This window comes from Phalaenopsis equestris, unplaced genomic scaffold (assembly GCF_001263595.1).
Source record: "Phalaenopsis equestris unplaced genomic scaffold, ASM126359v1 Scaffold000107, whole genome shotgun sequence".
Lineage (NCBI taxonomy): Eukaryota > Viridiplantae > Streptophyta > Magnoliopsida > Asparagales > Orchidaceae > Phalaenopsis > Phalaenopsis equestris.
This window is the reverse complement of record NW_018164549.1, coordinates 1,867,954-1,885,473: the sequence shown is the minus strand read 5'-3', so window position 1 is coordinate 1,885,473 and position 17,520 is coordinate 1,867,954. Positions and strand designations below refer to the sequence as shown.

At 33.6% G+C, this 17,520-nt stretch overlaps 1 protein-coding gene across 1 annotated transcript in view; it reads left to right on the top strand.

Moving 5' to 3' along the window:
* The first annotated feature begins 16,806 nt into the window (after positions 1-16,806).
* Positions 16,807-17,520, top strand: part of LOC110020662 (probable aquaporin PIP1-2) — a 2,497-nt gene continuing 1,783 nt past the window's right edge. The window contains exon 1 of the mRNA XM_020718840.1: positions 16,807-17,273. Within this exon, the coding sequence (XP_020574499.1) occupies positions 16,943-17,273 (331 nt within the window). The 5' untranslated portion in view covers positions 16,807-16,942. The remainder of the gene's footprint in view (positions 17,274-17,520) is intronic.

The window sequence follows — 17,520 nt, the reverse complement described above, 5'->3', positions numbered from 1 at the left end:
CCCCGCCCCCGCCCTCTTTCATTCTTGGCCTCCCTCTTGCTACTAGCTGGAAAGGACTTTCCTCCTCTCACCTACATAGCTCTTCCTTCTTTAACTTCTCCTTTAAACTTTCTCTAGGATTCCAATATAGTTTAAAGTACCTAACTTCCCCCTATGTTGGACAAAGAATGATATTTCTAAAGTTGCTAGCACTATCGAGATCTCTCTGGCCATAAATCCTTTAACCGCCAAAGGTATTGGCTTGACTTTTCTTGGGTAAGCACACAAATCAACACCATCTCTACTACCAATTTTTTTTTTACTCTAAATGTTAATGATTAAGATATTATATAACTCATAATTTACGAATGGAAGCGAGCTCCTTGTACATCTTGCGGATGATATTCACGGAAGTTGAATTACACAGCGTAATGTTGAAATCTTATATTTCCTTCATATATACAATGTATGTATACAATTTTATTTTTATTTTTTATTGTTTTAACGCTAGCGAGTAGGAGCAAAATTAGGTAATGTCTAGGGTGGGAAATTACTGCCCTTGGAAATTGTAATTTCTCTATATAAGTAGTAAATTTTAATATTTTTAAAGTTTTAATTCTGCCACTGTAAAGCTATAGGCAGGGATGGCAAATTGCCTCCAACTTCCACCGTGGGGTCATAGACCAACCTATATAGTTTGTGTTATGGAAAGTATTAAGTAAAATGATTATATATTAGAAAGTGTGTATATTATTACAATTGATATTATGTAACATAATTAGAGAAGATCTAATTACATGATATTTTATATATTGAAGGTTTGAAATTAGATAACTTAATTAGAGAAGATCTAATTACATGATATTTTCTATATTTAAAATATTCTTAAACTGTATGCCTTAATCATCTCTTATTTATAGACGAAATTATGACTGATTTTTGTGTGTGAAGTTGCAACCCTATATCGATTGTGTTTTCCCTCCTTCTTAGTAGTTGATAGTGAAATAACCACTTTTTTTGGACGTATGTGAATTCATGTAGAATCATATAAAATTGCATGTCGTTTGTTTGTTTCTTATGTGATTTTGTTTTCTGCTTTGTACATCAAAGGATGTCATATCAATGGGCTCCGACCACCCATTAAACACATCACAATGTATAAATTGTTATAAGGATATTTACCTTTTTGAACTTATGTGACCTAAGAAGCTACCATAATATCTTACAATGAAATGATATTCATTCCTCTCTAGGAAAACAACTTAAGAAAAAAAAAGGTCATTGTAGTATTCTTTTCAATTATCCTAAATTTTAGGTGATGAATGGATTCTATCATCCTTGCTCTTTTGGCAACTAGATTTATTGATAAAAACACCCAAAATAAGTTAAGATATATAATATTTAAATCATGAATAGAAAGTTATATGATAATCCAATTATATCTAGTTTTTAGCTTCTTAGACAAATATATATAATGACTCTATTTTTATTTAAGGATTTGTACCGAAATTGGTGCATATAGAGCTTGTCAGCCCTCTCATTAATGGTTTGAAGGATATTTTAGCATGTTTTGATGCGACATATTGCCGTCCAATTTACTCTTATGCTCATTTATAGTAGCAATAATTGGAAAACGATAAGACGTTCGTATGGTAATAGTTCGTCTTATCATTTTCTTCGTATCGACAAGTTTTCGGTGGAGTAGTTTCCAATCGTTTTCGTTATGACCGTAGGAGGGCAATTTGTATTTAAATGTTAATAACTACTAAGATTTCTTATCTGTTTGGGTTAACTGAATTTTGACAGATTTTTTAAAAAGTAGCTGTTGAAATTTGTTTTATCGGTACTATCTAAGTGTGGTGACAGTTTTTTAGCTGGGATATGACTTTTTGAAAAAAAGAGCAAAATTTATAATAGTCATCATAACTTTTTGAACATAAGATTATTTTTCAACAACTTTACGATTATTTTTTAATAAACTGTAGTTGTCTCAAACAAACCTTTCATTTGAGAAGACGATGAATCACAATTACATTATAGACGTTTTAAGAAAATTTTTATACGATGAAAGATAATTTTTAGGATCTTTCCCAAAATTCTATTTTCACCCCAATTAAATAGATTTTTCTTTTAGGGCATTTGCATAAATAACACCCAATTCTAAAGTATTCACATGTCTAACATTTAAAATTTTTCTTTTTATATTCATACTCTCAAATTATTTCATATCACATTAAATATATAAAAAAAAGTGAAATGCATCTTTTAATTCATATATAATGTGATATATATGCAAAAATTAAAATTCAGATGTTAGGCATCTAAATTCATAATTGTTGAGTGTTATGTATGTAAATCTTCCTTTTCTTTAAAGTAAAGGCAAAGTAATACTAAAATTTAATATTAAAATATTTATATACAAATGAAAACCCAGTGATTACTATATTGCAAATTTGATTATATTAACTAATATTTTTAATGATTCAACTACATAAGAGAAATGTTATATTAATTTCAATCATCACTAATTATTTCATAGAATTTAACAATAATTAAATAAGAAAACTTATTAATAATAAGAAATTAATTTTGTGCCGGCGATTTTCTGTTGTTTCAACTTTATTCAAGCAAGTTTGCAGATTCTTCGGAGTTGATTGTTGTGAACATATTATAATAAGGTTTAATTATATTCGGAGTTGAATGTTGTTAGACAATATAATTATTACTATGTCTGTCATACCAAGCTTTAGGAGCTTGTTTCAATCCATATAAGACTTTCTTCAATTTGTTTACATGATCCAGATAATCAATGTCCTCAAATCCAGGAGGTTGTTCTACAAAAACATTTTGATCTATAAAACCATTTAAAAATGCAATTTTTGCATCCATTTGAAATTGTTTGAAATCTTTATGGAAAGAAAATGCAAAGAGAAGTTTAATAGCTTCTAATCTAGCTACATGAGCAAATGATTCTTCGAAATCTATTCCTTCTATTTGATTATAATCTTGAGCCACAAGCCTAGCTTTATTTCTAATGATACAACCTAAGTCATTGAGTTTATTCTTATAGAACCATTTTGTTCAAATTACATTATGATCTTTAGGACTTAGGACTAATTCCCAAATATCATTTCTTTTAAATTGATTTAGTTCATCTTCCATGACTATGATCCAAAAATCATCAGTTAGAGCTTCATCATTAGTTTGATGTTCTATTTCAGAAAAAAACGCAAGCTGATTAATTTCATCTCTATTTTACTTCTGGTATTAATACATTGAGATGGATCTCTTATGATTAAATCTTGTGGATGATTTTTTGCATAATTCAATTTTTTAGGAAAATTATTTGAAGTTTAAATTTCCTCATTTTTAGGATCATTTAGGTTAATAGTTTGAACTCCCTTATCAACTTCATCATCACTTACATCATTTTTAATAGATCTAGGTTTAGCTTCATAAAAAAATAACATATATTGATTCTTCATCTATCATTGTTCGCTTATTAAGTACTCTATAAGCTTTACTATGGGATGAATATCAAGAGATTTAGTATCAATATTTCCCAATTGATCTTTTCAATTATTTAATACATAACAAGGACAATCAAATACATGAAAGTATGAAATTTTTGGTTTCTTTCCTTTAAATAAGTAATACAGAGTTTTCTTTAATACATGTCTTATATTTACTTTATTTATAACATAACATGCAGTGTTGATTGCTTCAACTCAAAAATATTTTGGCAATTTTTATTCATCTAACATCGATCTAGCCATTTCAACTAAGGTCCTATTGTTTCTCTCAACTACTCCATTTTGTTATGAAGTTCTTGGCACTGAAAAATTATGTTGATTTCTATGTTTCTCACAAAATTCTTCAAATTTACTATTTTAAAATTCTCTATCATGATTAGTTTGAATTTTAGAAATTAGATAACCATGACTTACTTGAATTTATTTAGCAAATTTTGCAAATTAACCAAAAGTAGCATGCTTATTTACTAAAAAAATTACCCAAGTAAATCTAGTGTAATCATCAACAATAAATACATAAATTTTTTCCTCCAAGATAAGAAATATCAACACAACCAAATAAATCAATGTGAAGTAATTCAAGTGGTCTAGAAGTAAAAATAGTAATTTTATTTTAAAAAGATATTCTAGTTTGTTTTCCAAGTTGGCATGCATCACAAACATGATCTAATAAAATTAATCTTTGGTAAACTAATTAAGATATCTAATTTTGATATTTTATTTAATATATGCATACTGGAATGACATAATCTTATTTGTAAGAACCATGCATCTTCAATATTAATTTTAAAACATATAAGGTTTAAATTTTCCAAATTATCAATATCTAACATGTAAACATTATTATGTCTACTTCCAACAAGAATAACTGAACCATTCATTCTAATCAAGCAATATGATGAATAAAACATAATTTCATAACCTTTATCACATAATTGACTTATACTCGAAAGACTATGTTTTAAACCATCAACTAATAAAACTTTTTCTAGACTAGATAAGTTTTTTACTTATAGAACCAATTCTGATGACTTTCTTTTTGGATATATTTCCAAGTATAACTTGTCCTCCACCTATGAGTTCTAATGATATAAATCTAGTACAATCACATGTCAAATGTCTTGAGCATCGACTATCAAGATACCACATGTTTTGGAGACATGCTTGCAAGAATCAAATCAATTAGCTATTTTAGGGTTGCATAAGTGATTGTGTATATTTTGGGTTTTTAGCTTCCATACATATGAAAAATTTGAATATGAATGTGCAAGCATTGCATAACAATCAACATATATATGTCCATGCTTATTGCAATAGTTACACCACACATTTGTATTTGCATATGATCTTTTTGTTTGATGATCATGATGTGGAGGATTGATATGAGCATGTGTATAATTTTTAATATTTAATTTTCTAAATGATGCATTTCTACTAGAGTGAAATTTTGAAAATAATTTTAATTTAGCCTTAATTATATTATTTTCATATTCTAATTTTGAATTTAATACATAATGATCACATGAAATACTTTTAGAAATATTAAATTTTCCTTGAAGATTCATATTTTACTTTTAATTTATTATATTGAGTATCTAAATATACATGTTCATTTTATAGCTTAAGCTATTTCTTTCTTAATTTCTTATACTCATGATACAACTCATTGAATGCTTCTTCTACTTCATAAGATAAATCATTATCACTTACATATTATTTTATGTCTGTTGAGTTATCTTCATGATCCGCCATAAGACAGAGGTCTGCTTCGTATTTCTCTGACTCACTGGAGTTAGTCTCACTATCTGAATTAATCAAATAGCCTTCATCTCCTTCTTCTTAGTTTTTTCTTCTTTCTTTTTTTTTTTAATATAAGTTGGGAAATTTCATTTAATGTGTCCCAACTTTTTACAATTGTAGCATATCACTTCGCCTTCTTTATTTTTTGTACCTGCAATAGAAAATTTATTTTTATCGATAGACATTTTATTTTTATACCTTGGTTGTGCTTGATTTTGCTTTTTCTTCTTTAGTAAATATTTGAATCTTTTTGAGAACATGGTCATTTCTTCCTTGATCTCTTATCCAGTCTCTTTTTCACTTTCTCTAGAATTCGTCTCATCGACAGTTGTAGACATCAAAGCTATGCTTTTGCTTTTATCTTTTTTATTGATGTCATCTTGCAAATCCCTTGCAACTATATTTTATTTATGAGCTATTAAAGAACCAAGAAGCTAATCAATTACATAGGTACTTAAATCCCTAACGTCATTAATAGCAGTAACTTTAGCATCCCATTCTTTAGGTAAGCATATTAAGATTTTATGCACAAGATCTTGATTTTTATAAGTTCTACCTAAAGAGTGCAGTATACATGTCCAAAATATTTTTTTCAGGTTTCATGTGAAATAATTAATACTCATGTACTAATCGATTAATATGTGCATCCCTAACTTCATCTATGCCTTCATAAGTAATGATAAGTTTATCCCATTTTTCTTTTGCAGTTTAAGTGTAGACACTCTTATATAATCATCAGGCTTAAGTGCACATATTAAAATATTCATTGCGTTTGCATTAACTAAATTAAGTTCTGATTTAGCTTAAGTCCAATCATTAACGGGTTTCTCAACTCTAATGTCGTTTATCTCTACTGTGGGTGCATGATATTTTGTAAAAGAATATGTCACATCCTAGTGTTTTGACCACACTAAAAAAATATTCATTCTATTTTTTTAATAGTCAAAAGGTACATTATCCAGAAGTGGTGGATTATGAGTGGATTGATCTTTGATTAAAGAACTGTTAGGAAAACTAGGTCTCATAGGTGATCTACATTTAGGTGCTTGAACAAAAAAAAAAAAGGAATTTGGCTCTGATACCAATTGAAGGTTATGACACACCAATACGAGGATGAAGTGGTGTATTAAAAGTATTAATATTAAATTTTAATTTAAATAAAATTTAAAATATTTATAATTTGAGAAAAGTTTATAAAATTAAAAGTGAATAGAAAAAAAAAATATGCCAGCAAATTTTTATGTGGTTCTGCCAAACCTCAAAATCAGCCTACTCCACACCAACCAAACTCATGGACTAGGGTCCCACTATCAAATCAATACATCTCATTCACAATGGGTGTGGGTGGATAAACCCTTACAAACCACAATAATAAAATTACAAAATCTTTTTCTTAAAAAAATGACTTTTAAATGTCGCTAAAGCTTAATAAAATATGATAGCAAATAAAAATTTAAAGCAAACTTTAATTTTATCTTACGACCTGTCGAACGTCACACAAACATCTTACTGTTGGTAAAGAAACTCATGTGTTTCACAAACTTGAAGATGTCTTGATCCTGTTTTGAACTTATTATAGTAAACTGAGATTAGACCAAATTGGCACGATGTTGAATATGAGGGAAATTGAGAATTACGAATGACAAGTGGCGAAGCATGGAAGGCATGTGATTGAGTAATTTGTACATTTGGTTGGGATATGATATATGAGATATACATCAGTTGATGTCATATATATATAAATCGAACAGGAGAACGATCTTTGAAGCAAAAAATAGAACGAGAAAATTCACACCAGAAAATAGTAACACAACGGAACACACAAATTTACGTGATTCGGCAAATTACCTACGTCTTTGGAGTTGCAGAGGATTTTATTACTTGAGGAATTTACACCAATCAATCATCTCGACTTAGAAGAGGAATCTCTCACTTCATTGCTCTCTCTTTTTCTCTCTATGTTCTTCTCTCTCTACACCGAGATACACCAAAGAAACTCTACACCAAGATACACAGAAGAAGATAAACTTACAAGAGAAATAAATCCAATTTCTCTTCAGCCGCAAGCCAGCCACAAGCCACCAAGCCACCAAGAAGAAGCCAAGGGAGAACAATCTTCTTCTTCTTCTTTCTTCTTCATTCACCGCAAGGAACTGTTTCTTGCACTTCTCTTCCTTCTATCTCGAGGAAGCCCAAAGAAGAACACCCACCGTGACTTCTAAACTTCAAGGAGAGACGACCAAATTCTTTTTGTTGCGAACAGGAAGCTTTGGGATGAAAGGAGGCGGCATTTCGCGAAATGGAAGCGGGAACTGCGGTTATCACAAAATCACAAGTTGTGGTAGCGACCTTTCACGATTAGGAGAGCGGGAGCAGGAGTTGGCGCCGTTTCACGAAACATAGGAGGCGGGAGGAGCGCGGTCTCCAGCGCTAACAATCTCCCACTTTGAGACCGATACACTTGCTACAACATCTCCTTCCTCAAACTGATATCCTCCACTAGCGGTGTCGCTTTTTTCTTCAAACATGAATCCTCCACCATGAATCCTCCACCTTGAATCCTCTACCTTGAATCCTTCACCTCTGCAACTCAAAGCCATGTCTTCACTCCAGAAGACCAACTGAAGTTGTGCACAACTTCAATTTCTCAAGAGTAACACCATTAGTCAATATATTAGTAGGGTCCAAATAGTCTTGCTCCTCCAAGCTATTTCCTTGATTACACTTGTCTCAGCTTACAACTCCTACAGCATGAGTAATATTCTGCCTCTACTGAAAATCTTTTTCAACAAGTCTAGTCTTGTACCTCTTACTGCCATCACACTCAGTCTTCACCTGGTACACCCACTTGTTGTGTAATGTCTTCTTTTCTGGTGAAAGTTTTGCCAGCTCTCACTTGATTGAACTTTCATCTTGCAAGATTTCTTCATAGTTCTTTCATTCTCCAACATTTGTTTGTAGAATAATAGGAATGGGTGCTCTGGACCCACTTTCCTCTTCACTTCCCTCATCAACAAAATTTTGAACTGTCAGTAATAGTGCATCATGCACTTCTTCAGATACCACATTTGCGCTATAATTCTTCAGCTTTTTGGGATTCCTACAGTTCCTCCTTATGTGGCCAGTCTTGCCACAATTTTAGCAGGTTGTCTGCTGACCCGACTTTGATTTTGATCCCCTTTATTTGTGTTCCCGCCATGTCATCTCCCTTTTAAAATCAACATTCAGTGTCAAACTCGAACCAGAGATCTCGTCAGAATCTTCCATGCACACCTCCTCAGCAGAAATCAAATCATGAAAATATTATCACATTTCAATTTAGATTTCCTTGCAGAATTGCTAACTGTCATCCTCATGACTTCTCAACTATTTGGCAACGATGTCAACAATATCAACGCACATATCTCATCATCAAAATCAATTTCAATAAATGACAATTGATTTGTGAAGTATTGAATTCATTCAGGTGTTGAGCAACAAAAATATCTTCTGTCATCTTCAAATTGAATAACTTCTTCATCAAATACACCTTGTTATTCACCGATGGCTTTTTACATATACCTAACAGGCTGTCATGAGGTCTGCAGTCGTCCTCTCTTTGGCGACGTTATGTTCAACGAACCTCGATAGGGTCAAATGAATAACCCCCAAAACTTGTCGATCCAACAACTTGCATTCAACCTCATCCATTATTTGAGGTATTTTCTCCAATAACTGAAGATAAAGTTTCTTCTCATAGAGATAGTACTCTATCTGCATTCTCCAATAACCAAAATTTGCACCATCAAATTTCTCGATCCCTAAAACCTTCACTTCATCTACAGTCATCATTCTTCCTCATATTTGAAACAAAGCTCTGATACCAGTTGTTGTGAACTATGATATACCACCAGTCGATGTGGTATATATATAAATCAAATAGGAGAACAATCTTTGAAGCAAAAAACAAAACGAGAAAATTCACACCAGAAAATAGTAATACAACGGAACACATAGATTTACGTGGTTCGACAAATTGCCTACGTCCACGGAGTTGCAGTTGATTTTAATACTTAAAGAATTTACATCAGTCAATCACCTCGACTTACAAGAGGAATCTCTCACTTCGTTGCTCTCTCTTCTTCTCTCTCTACACTGAGATACACCGAAGAAACTCTACACCAAGATGCACCGAAGAAGATAAAATTACAAGAGAAATAAACTCAATTTCTCTTCAGCCACAAGCCACCAAGAAGAAGTTAAGGGAGAACATTCCTCTTCTTTTTCTTTCTTCTTCCTTCACCGCAAGGAACTACTTCTTGCACTTATCTTCCTTCTATTTTGAGGAAACCCAAAGAAGAACACGGTGACTTCTAAACTTCAAGTAGAGCCGTCAGAAGTATTTTTATCGCAAACATAAAGCTTCGGGATGAAAGGTGGCGAGATCAGCGGTTATAACAAAACCGCAGGTCGCGGTCGCAACCTTTCGCGATCCGGAGAGCGGGAGGGGGGGTTTCATGCGTTTCGTGAAACATAGGAGGCGGGAGGAGCACGGTCTCCAACGCTAACACATTTCTTTTTGAGGAGCAATGGATCATTTACGAGGAGACAATTCCAAACTTGCCAAAAATCATAGGATGATGAGGGGACAACCAAGATTAGTTTTCCCCAAAGAAATAAATAATGTAGTTTAGCTAAGAGCAAAATATTCGGCTCACAACAATCAACTTTGAAGGATCTATGAACTTGCCCAAATAAAGCATAGCAGTAGGATAATACCATGCACAAAAATGAAAAGACGATTGAAAAATGTTAGCGAGGACAAACAAGTGAGAGAGTAAAAAAGCACAAGTGATTGGTGACAAAGCATGAATATGATTAGAAAATCATATGAATAGCAAATGTAGGCATTTTGACATTTAAATTTTTGAAACTATGGAATGCAGGGGCAACAAAGCCGAGCCCTGGAGATATTACGTTCTGAAATGAGTAAGAAATAGCTTTTGTGGTCGGCGCATCTCATGGAGACGACAATGTACCAAATAGGTGTCAAGAGTTATGTCGTTATTCTCTACAATAGAAGGGAGCTTTGTCTCATTCTCAAACGAAGCCTTAGGGTCTGTTTGGGGCAGCTGCAGCTTATTAATAAATTGCTGATAAGCAACTGCCCCAGGAATCTGGTGATAGGGAACTATTGAGGATAAACTGACTGATAGTTTGTTTTGTGCTATTGGAAAACAGCTGTTTTGCAGTTGTTTCTGGACAAATGATCATTCTGCCTCTGTATAGTAATATTATTTGCAACAGAACTATCATAACCATATATGTGATACTTGAGAAGCAAAAATCCACTTCAAAACAGTACAACAAAGAAGATATACACTTCACTTAAAAATAAATATTATGATTATTAAAATAAGGAATGAGACTATTAAAATAATATTTAATAATATGATAATATTAATTTTAAAGTGAGACTGCGTATGTCAGTAGTTAGGTCGTCCTGCAGGGATACTCGGCATGCCTGATCACTTTCGGCGGTTGAATCTTTAAGTGTATTTGCCACCAGAAGAAGTCATAGTTCTCTGTGGTTTTCCGCGGGCACCTGTAAAACTGTCTCCCGTAGCTATGTGGCTGACTTGACGTTAGCAAGGAAGTCTGAAGTTCGCAGTAGCTGAGCAATCGTCGGGAGGTCCCTGAAATCCTAGAGCTCATCTTTCATGAATGCTTCAAAAGACATTTCATTAGTCATATCGCAAGTATAAATTGATAAAAGCAGTAATAAATTACAATTTAGTGTAGTCATGAGGTCTCAGAAAACTCAGTACACCAACCAATGAATTTTTTACTACAAGAAGGCAACAGACTTTATAAAACATGGGTTCTTGGATGCCTTTAACCCACGCAATACCAAGCTCGTGTGTGTCACGTATGCATATCACCAAAAAAGACCATCCATAAGTACCTCAAAAACCGCCGCATTGGAATAAAAAAGAAAACATTTGATTGCCCTCATCAGGATTTCACATGTGTTACCAATCATCCAGCGATTAACAAGCCATCCAGAAGAACCCACAAGCTTTAAGGTCTCATCATGGAACTCACAAACTCACAAAAAAAAGAGTAAATAAAACGGCAAAAGAAAAAGAAAAACAACTACAAATAGCGTGAAAAAATTCCAAATAAAAAATATCAACCATGATCTGTATGATATAAGTAATCAAAAAATAATATTAATAATACAAGGAACATAAATTTAAAAAAATGAGCTGAATAAAATAAACAAGAATCATCCAATCAACATCCAAGTATGGTTTTCTTCAAACATCTGCAAGAAATAAGGATACTCTTTTCTCGAACCTCAATTGAAAGAGGATGATCATCTTGCATGTTTTTCATTTACATATTCCAACTAGCATGAATTGACAATGAATGAAATCATCAAATTACAAAGTGTGATATTCACACGTACAACACATTGGTATCACAAATATATGCATGAAAAGTATATATCACTTTTAAGAGGGCGATGATGGTGGTATGTTTGATATGATAACAAAGTTTTGAAAAGTATGTATGTTATGTGTTGCAGGGAATTGAGCCTTATAAAATTTACCCCTGAAATGAAATAGTTAAATTGCCTCAGTTCGAAATGAAACCAACTTTCACAACTCTACTTCTTCTGTAAAACTATTTATATGGTAGATTGATCAGTGAATGTACAATAGAAAACACTTGTCACATATTTAAAACCTTATCTCATGAAGGAGTGTAAATATTTTTTTCCAAGTATGATTTCTTCAAACATTTGCAAGTAATAAATATACTCTTTTCTCTAACCTCAATTGATACAATCTGGCATGCTTTTCATTACATATTCCAATTAGCATGAATTGAAAACGAATTTCAACTAGCATAAATTACACTTACAACACCTTGGTATCTTAAAAATATGCATGAAACCATTACGACTAACATTGCAATCCACCAAACAAATCTACACAGCCAAAACCCATCAAGAAAATCCTCCAAGAAAACAGAAGAAGAAACAAACAACCAATGTTGCTGACAAATCCACCAAAAGAAGATAATAGATAGAGGACACCGAAAGAAAAAACAAACAATACAAAAATCCTTGTCACAGGTATCGAGGAACAAAGAGAAAGAAGAGGAGATTTATCGAGCAAATGTGGAACGACGACGAGTGGGTGACAGGAAAATAACCAAGCAAATGCAGGATGAGGATGAGCGGGGCACATGATAGGACATGAGAGAGGAGTAGATTAGGACAGAAGATGCGAAGGGCACCCAAGTTAAAATATTGCGAAGAAACACGGGTCACGGGGTCGAACCTGTGGCTCGCGTTTTCATTAAAACACGGAAAATCTCCCTTAACCAGTTTAATACTTCACAAGTTATAAATTTCACAAAATCTCTCAAGCTGATCTCAAACATTTCACTGTTTTATAAGCATATTTTGTATGTAAGAGATGAACAGAGTTGAATAGACAATAAATTCTCTTTTAAGAAATACGTTAAAGTTCTCCATTTTCTGCCGTAAATACCTTTTATATCTATCCGGACTAAAACACTTATATTTCTTTTTTGTATTATCTCTCTTTCAGTGGTCTCATGATATATCCATCTCTCATCCTATTAAAAATTAGTGAACAAGAAAAGTTCAAATTTTAGGAGAATATCATAATACTTCCTATAGGTTTCTTCTTAGTTACATTTTGATTTTACTTCAAGTATACAGTCTCTCTCTCTCTCTCTCTCTCTCTCTCTCTCTCTCTCTCTCTCTCTCTCTCTGGGAGAGAGAATATATATACATATAGAGTGTGAGAGAGAGAGATGTGTATAAATATTGCCTATTTCTTAGGGAAGTATTAAGTTCGAACAATCAGAAGTGTTGTCGTTAGCATGGATTCCACCATGTAGTGTGGTGTGATTCATGCTAATGTTTAAAATCAAATTTTTTATTATAGTTAAATAAAGTTGAGGGGACAAGATTTGCATGCAAAACTTCGGAAGGATTGTTCTTTTTCCGGCTTAATAGGCTGTAAATTTTAGACTTTTAATCGCTTCATCCTAAAAAGCTAAAAAAGCATATATAAATCAGGAAAAAGGTAATTAAAGATGAGGAATAATAAGGAGGCACAAGTAGTACCTGGCTGGCAACTTAACTTTTGTTGTGAAATTTCTTTGTTCTCTGAAACGTGGTGAAGAAGCATTTGCTTGCATTCAGCATTAGGTTTTAAAGTTTGGTTTTTTGTTCTAATCGAAAACCATCTTTCTGTTGATATTATTTGGCTCACACCACTATCTGCTCAGCAATTTGATCAAATCTTAAGCTCATTCATGGTTAGTTTGTTTAAGATAGAATTTGAAATATTGGTATCTACAAGTCTAGTCCTCTTGTTGGTCCATTTTTCAAATTTATTTACCAAGATTAATGATAAACTCCCAACCCATATTTTACAATTTTTTCAAAATTTCAATGGTTTGATCATGGCATGGATAAATGTATTGGTTCGGCAGTTCAAAAAAATCAAAAGAGTGGTAATTTTATAAATATCATTTTTGAATGATGTGTATGCAATAATCCATTTGAGTCTGAAAGCCTAGCACTCGCAGCAGATCCACTGCAGAGCGACCCGAGCAGCACCACCCTCTACAGGAGGCGGAGTGTTCACCCCCTCTCTAGAGGAAGGACCCAATCATCCTATGCAAGTCCAAAGTGGTGAAGGAGCAAACTCCTTCCCCAATCACCTTGTTCTGCTGGGAGGGAAGGGGTAGCAGTCCCAGAAGCATCAATCGGAGGAGGCTCATGGGCGGGCCCCTTAACCGTTGCCCCTGGCACCTCTAGCAGTACTGTCGTAGCAGCAAGTTCCTGCCTTAGACCCTTTGTCAGCACAGAAGACTCCCGTGTGGAAGTCAATAGCTCGCCTATTTATCTTCCGGACGGGTCATTCCCATCGATTGATGCTTCTTCACCGGGAAACCACTCTCTCTCATTTGAGACCTTTCTTTAGGGCACTCCATTGGTGAGCTGGACAAGCCCACTTCGTCTCCCGGCTCAGAAAGCCTTGCCTCAGTCCTAGAAGCTTTTTGAGTCTCTTGTCCCTTTGCTTCATAACCTGGAAGACCTTCTTTTTGGCATCCTAACCAAACTCGACTGACTTGGAAGGGTAACCACTCTCAATAATCACTAACGATAGAGATAATCACTAACGAAGAAAATAGAAGAGATAAAATCCAATTTTGTCTTCAGTTCCTCCCCCCCATTTATAGGGGTCTAGCACAAAATTCTAGGAGAATTTAGTTATTGCGCATTTTATAATCATGAATTCCCCTAATTGTTTGAAAAATAAGGTTCTCCTATTCTTATCGTATATCGTAGTTGTGGATATCAAGGACTAAGCAAACCAAGTAACTTAAATATATACAACAAAAATGTGTCACTAAGAATATCTAAGAAATCCAAAAGTCAGCAAAGATGATGATGTGGTGAGCTAAGACCCACTAGGTGCAATTTAAGAGCCAGCATTTATTTTGCCCAGCTCGCATTTATTTTCACGACTCTTGCTGACCGAGAAAAATCTAATTCCATGACAAATGAAAGTCAACAATCCTTCTAAAGAATCACCGGAATGGACCTCACACAGACAATCCGACAAAACTCCTCATCTAGGTCGGGCGGATGACAAAAGTTGATCGAATCTTAGACAAGCGACTGGCACCTCCCGGTCAATCCTTCGATCATGGCCACCTGAATCATAGACCGGTTGGACGCCATTTTACGCTCGCGACCTTACAAATGTGTATTTGCCCAAAATACCCCATAACTATAAATGTAATCTTAAGGTTCTTATTTTTATAAATAAGGGCTCAATTCATAAATAAATATTATATGATTTTATTGCTCATTATTGTGCTTTCTCAGCTCTTTTCTTCGTTTTCGTGTTTTATTCCTTAGGTGTGTCTCACAGACAGATTTAGATTCAACAATACAGATACATATGTTGGACCTAGATTTGTCTGTAGATCACACTCATGCAATGTATGTAGAGAAGAGAGAGAGAGAGAGAGCGAAGGAAAAGAGTCATGCTACAAAATTAGTAATATTTAGCTTCTTGAAAAAAAAGTGTCATTTATATGTTATTGTTGCTATATTTAAAATAAATAAAAGTTAAATTGTGAAATATCAATAATGTCATTGAAATTCTCTGTTGTTGGTTGGTCAAAGTAACCGACAAGATTACTATCACTATGGCGGAATATGTTCTTGTTGGATTGTTATTTCGTCTGCCCTTAGCATGGAGAGCTGTTTGTTTACTTTTCTGATTGGTCTTGTCGGTTCGTTCGACTGGATACTTTGCTTGTGCTGACTTGTGGCCCTTTACTTTCATCGAGGTTAATCATTAACACATGCCTCATCCTGCACAGTGGGATCCGATTCAACATACTTTGATCATACAATATACATATATATACACCCGCACACATGCGCATGCACACACACACAGATATATATATAACTGAAATCGTTTAAATTTAATTAAGTACATAATCCATAACTTAAGAGTTCTTACGATAAAAAAAATTTAAAAAAATACAACTAACAATATTTTATTCTTTAAGGCTTACTGGAAGCACATGTGCTAAATTACATTTTTTATTTGTTTTGTGGAAGGAATATCTTGAGACATGTATCGTGCATTAATTAGATCATTAATTAGCTCATTAATTAGCCTTTTGTAAGTTCTATTTTAGAAGAGAATGTCGAGCTACTTTCAATGAATTAAAATAAAAGTATTTACCTAATATTAGGTGCATTTTTTGTTAATTTATTATTGGTGCATTAAATTACAAAAGATGGGCATATATTTTATATAACATATTAATTATAAACCATAAAAAACAAATTTATATATAAAACATATGTTGGGCCCTTAAATGTTTGAAATTGACTCAAGTTAAGTAGAAAAAATAGATTTAGAGTGCTGGATTCGATCGTATTCCAATTTTGTTCAATAGAAGATTTAGAATCATATGACCTCATCCACTATTATGATTTAAACTAATATGAGACAAACACGATTGAACAAAGAGTTATGCAAGTTCGATTAGTATATAATACAAGTTTAAGAAATTTTTTTCATATTTGCTTTATTTATTTATTAAATAATTCAAACATGAGTTACTTAACGAGCAGAACAAGCGCTATTCTTAAGCAACTAAGATAGGACCTTAAGAATCCAAAATACTTCACAAACATGAAAAATATGGCCGTTGCCCGCCAATCAAACTCATATTCTTATCAAAACTGTATAAATACTTCCATATATAATGCAACTAAAATGAAAAGATAATACAGGAGGCCCACATCCAGCGAAAAAAAAGAAGAAAGGTTGCCACCTTCCCCTCTTCTTTCTGGAATCATCTCCATACTTATAATTATATTATGTTAATTTAACCTCCATTATTAAGTAGGAGAATATCTTGAATTATTATCGTTCTGTCAAAACTAATCATAAACCATCCTCTATATAATTCCTCCTATTCTTCTCTCTTCCGACTCACCCACTCCCAACTCAGCCCTCCGAGCTTGAAGCAAGCTGATTTTTGAAGAAAACTGAGGGGAGAAGATGCAGGCGAAGGAGGAAGATGTTAGCTTGGGAGCTAACAAGTACCCTGAGAGACAGCCGATAGGAACGGCGGCCCAATCAGAGGAGAAGGACTACAAGGAGCCGCCAATAGCGCCTTTCTTTGAGCCTGGAGAGCTCATATCTTGGTCTTTCTACAGAGCTGGGATAGCTGAGTTTGTGGCCACTTTTCTCTTTCTGTATATTACCATACTTACTGTGATGGGAGTTGTGAGCGCGAAGACTAAGTGCAGTACTGTAGGAATTCAGGGGATTGCTTGGGCTTTTGGTGGAATGATCTTTGCTCTTGTCTATTGTACCGCAGGGATTTCAGGTGTGATTTTATTATTATTATTATTTTGTTATTGTGGCTTTTTTACTGTTATTTGCCTTTACTGATCTTCACAGTAAATTTCTCTGTTTTATTTCAGTCTTTCTTCCCTGTCTTACTTACCTTTTCATTCTCTCTTGCCAACGTTCTCAGGTTAATATTTACAAACTCTCTCGTTCTCTCGATTCCTCATTTTTTTCCTCATCTACCAAAATACAACCTTTGTCTTGCAAAAAAGGGAGGTTTTTTC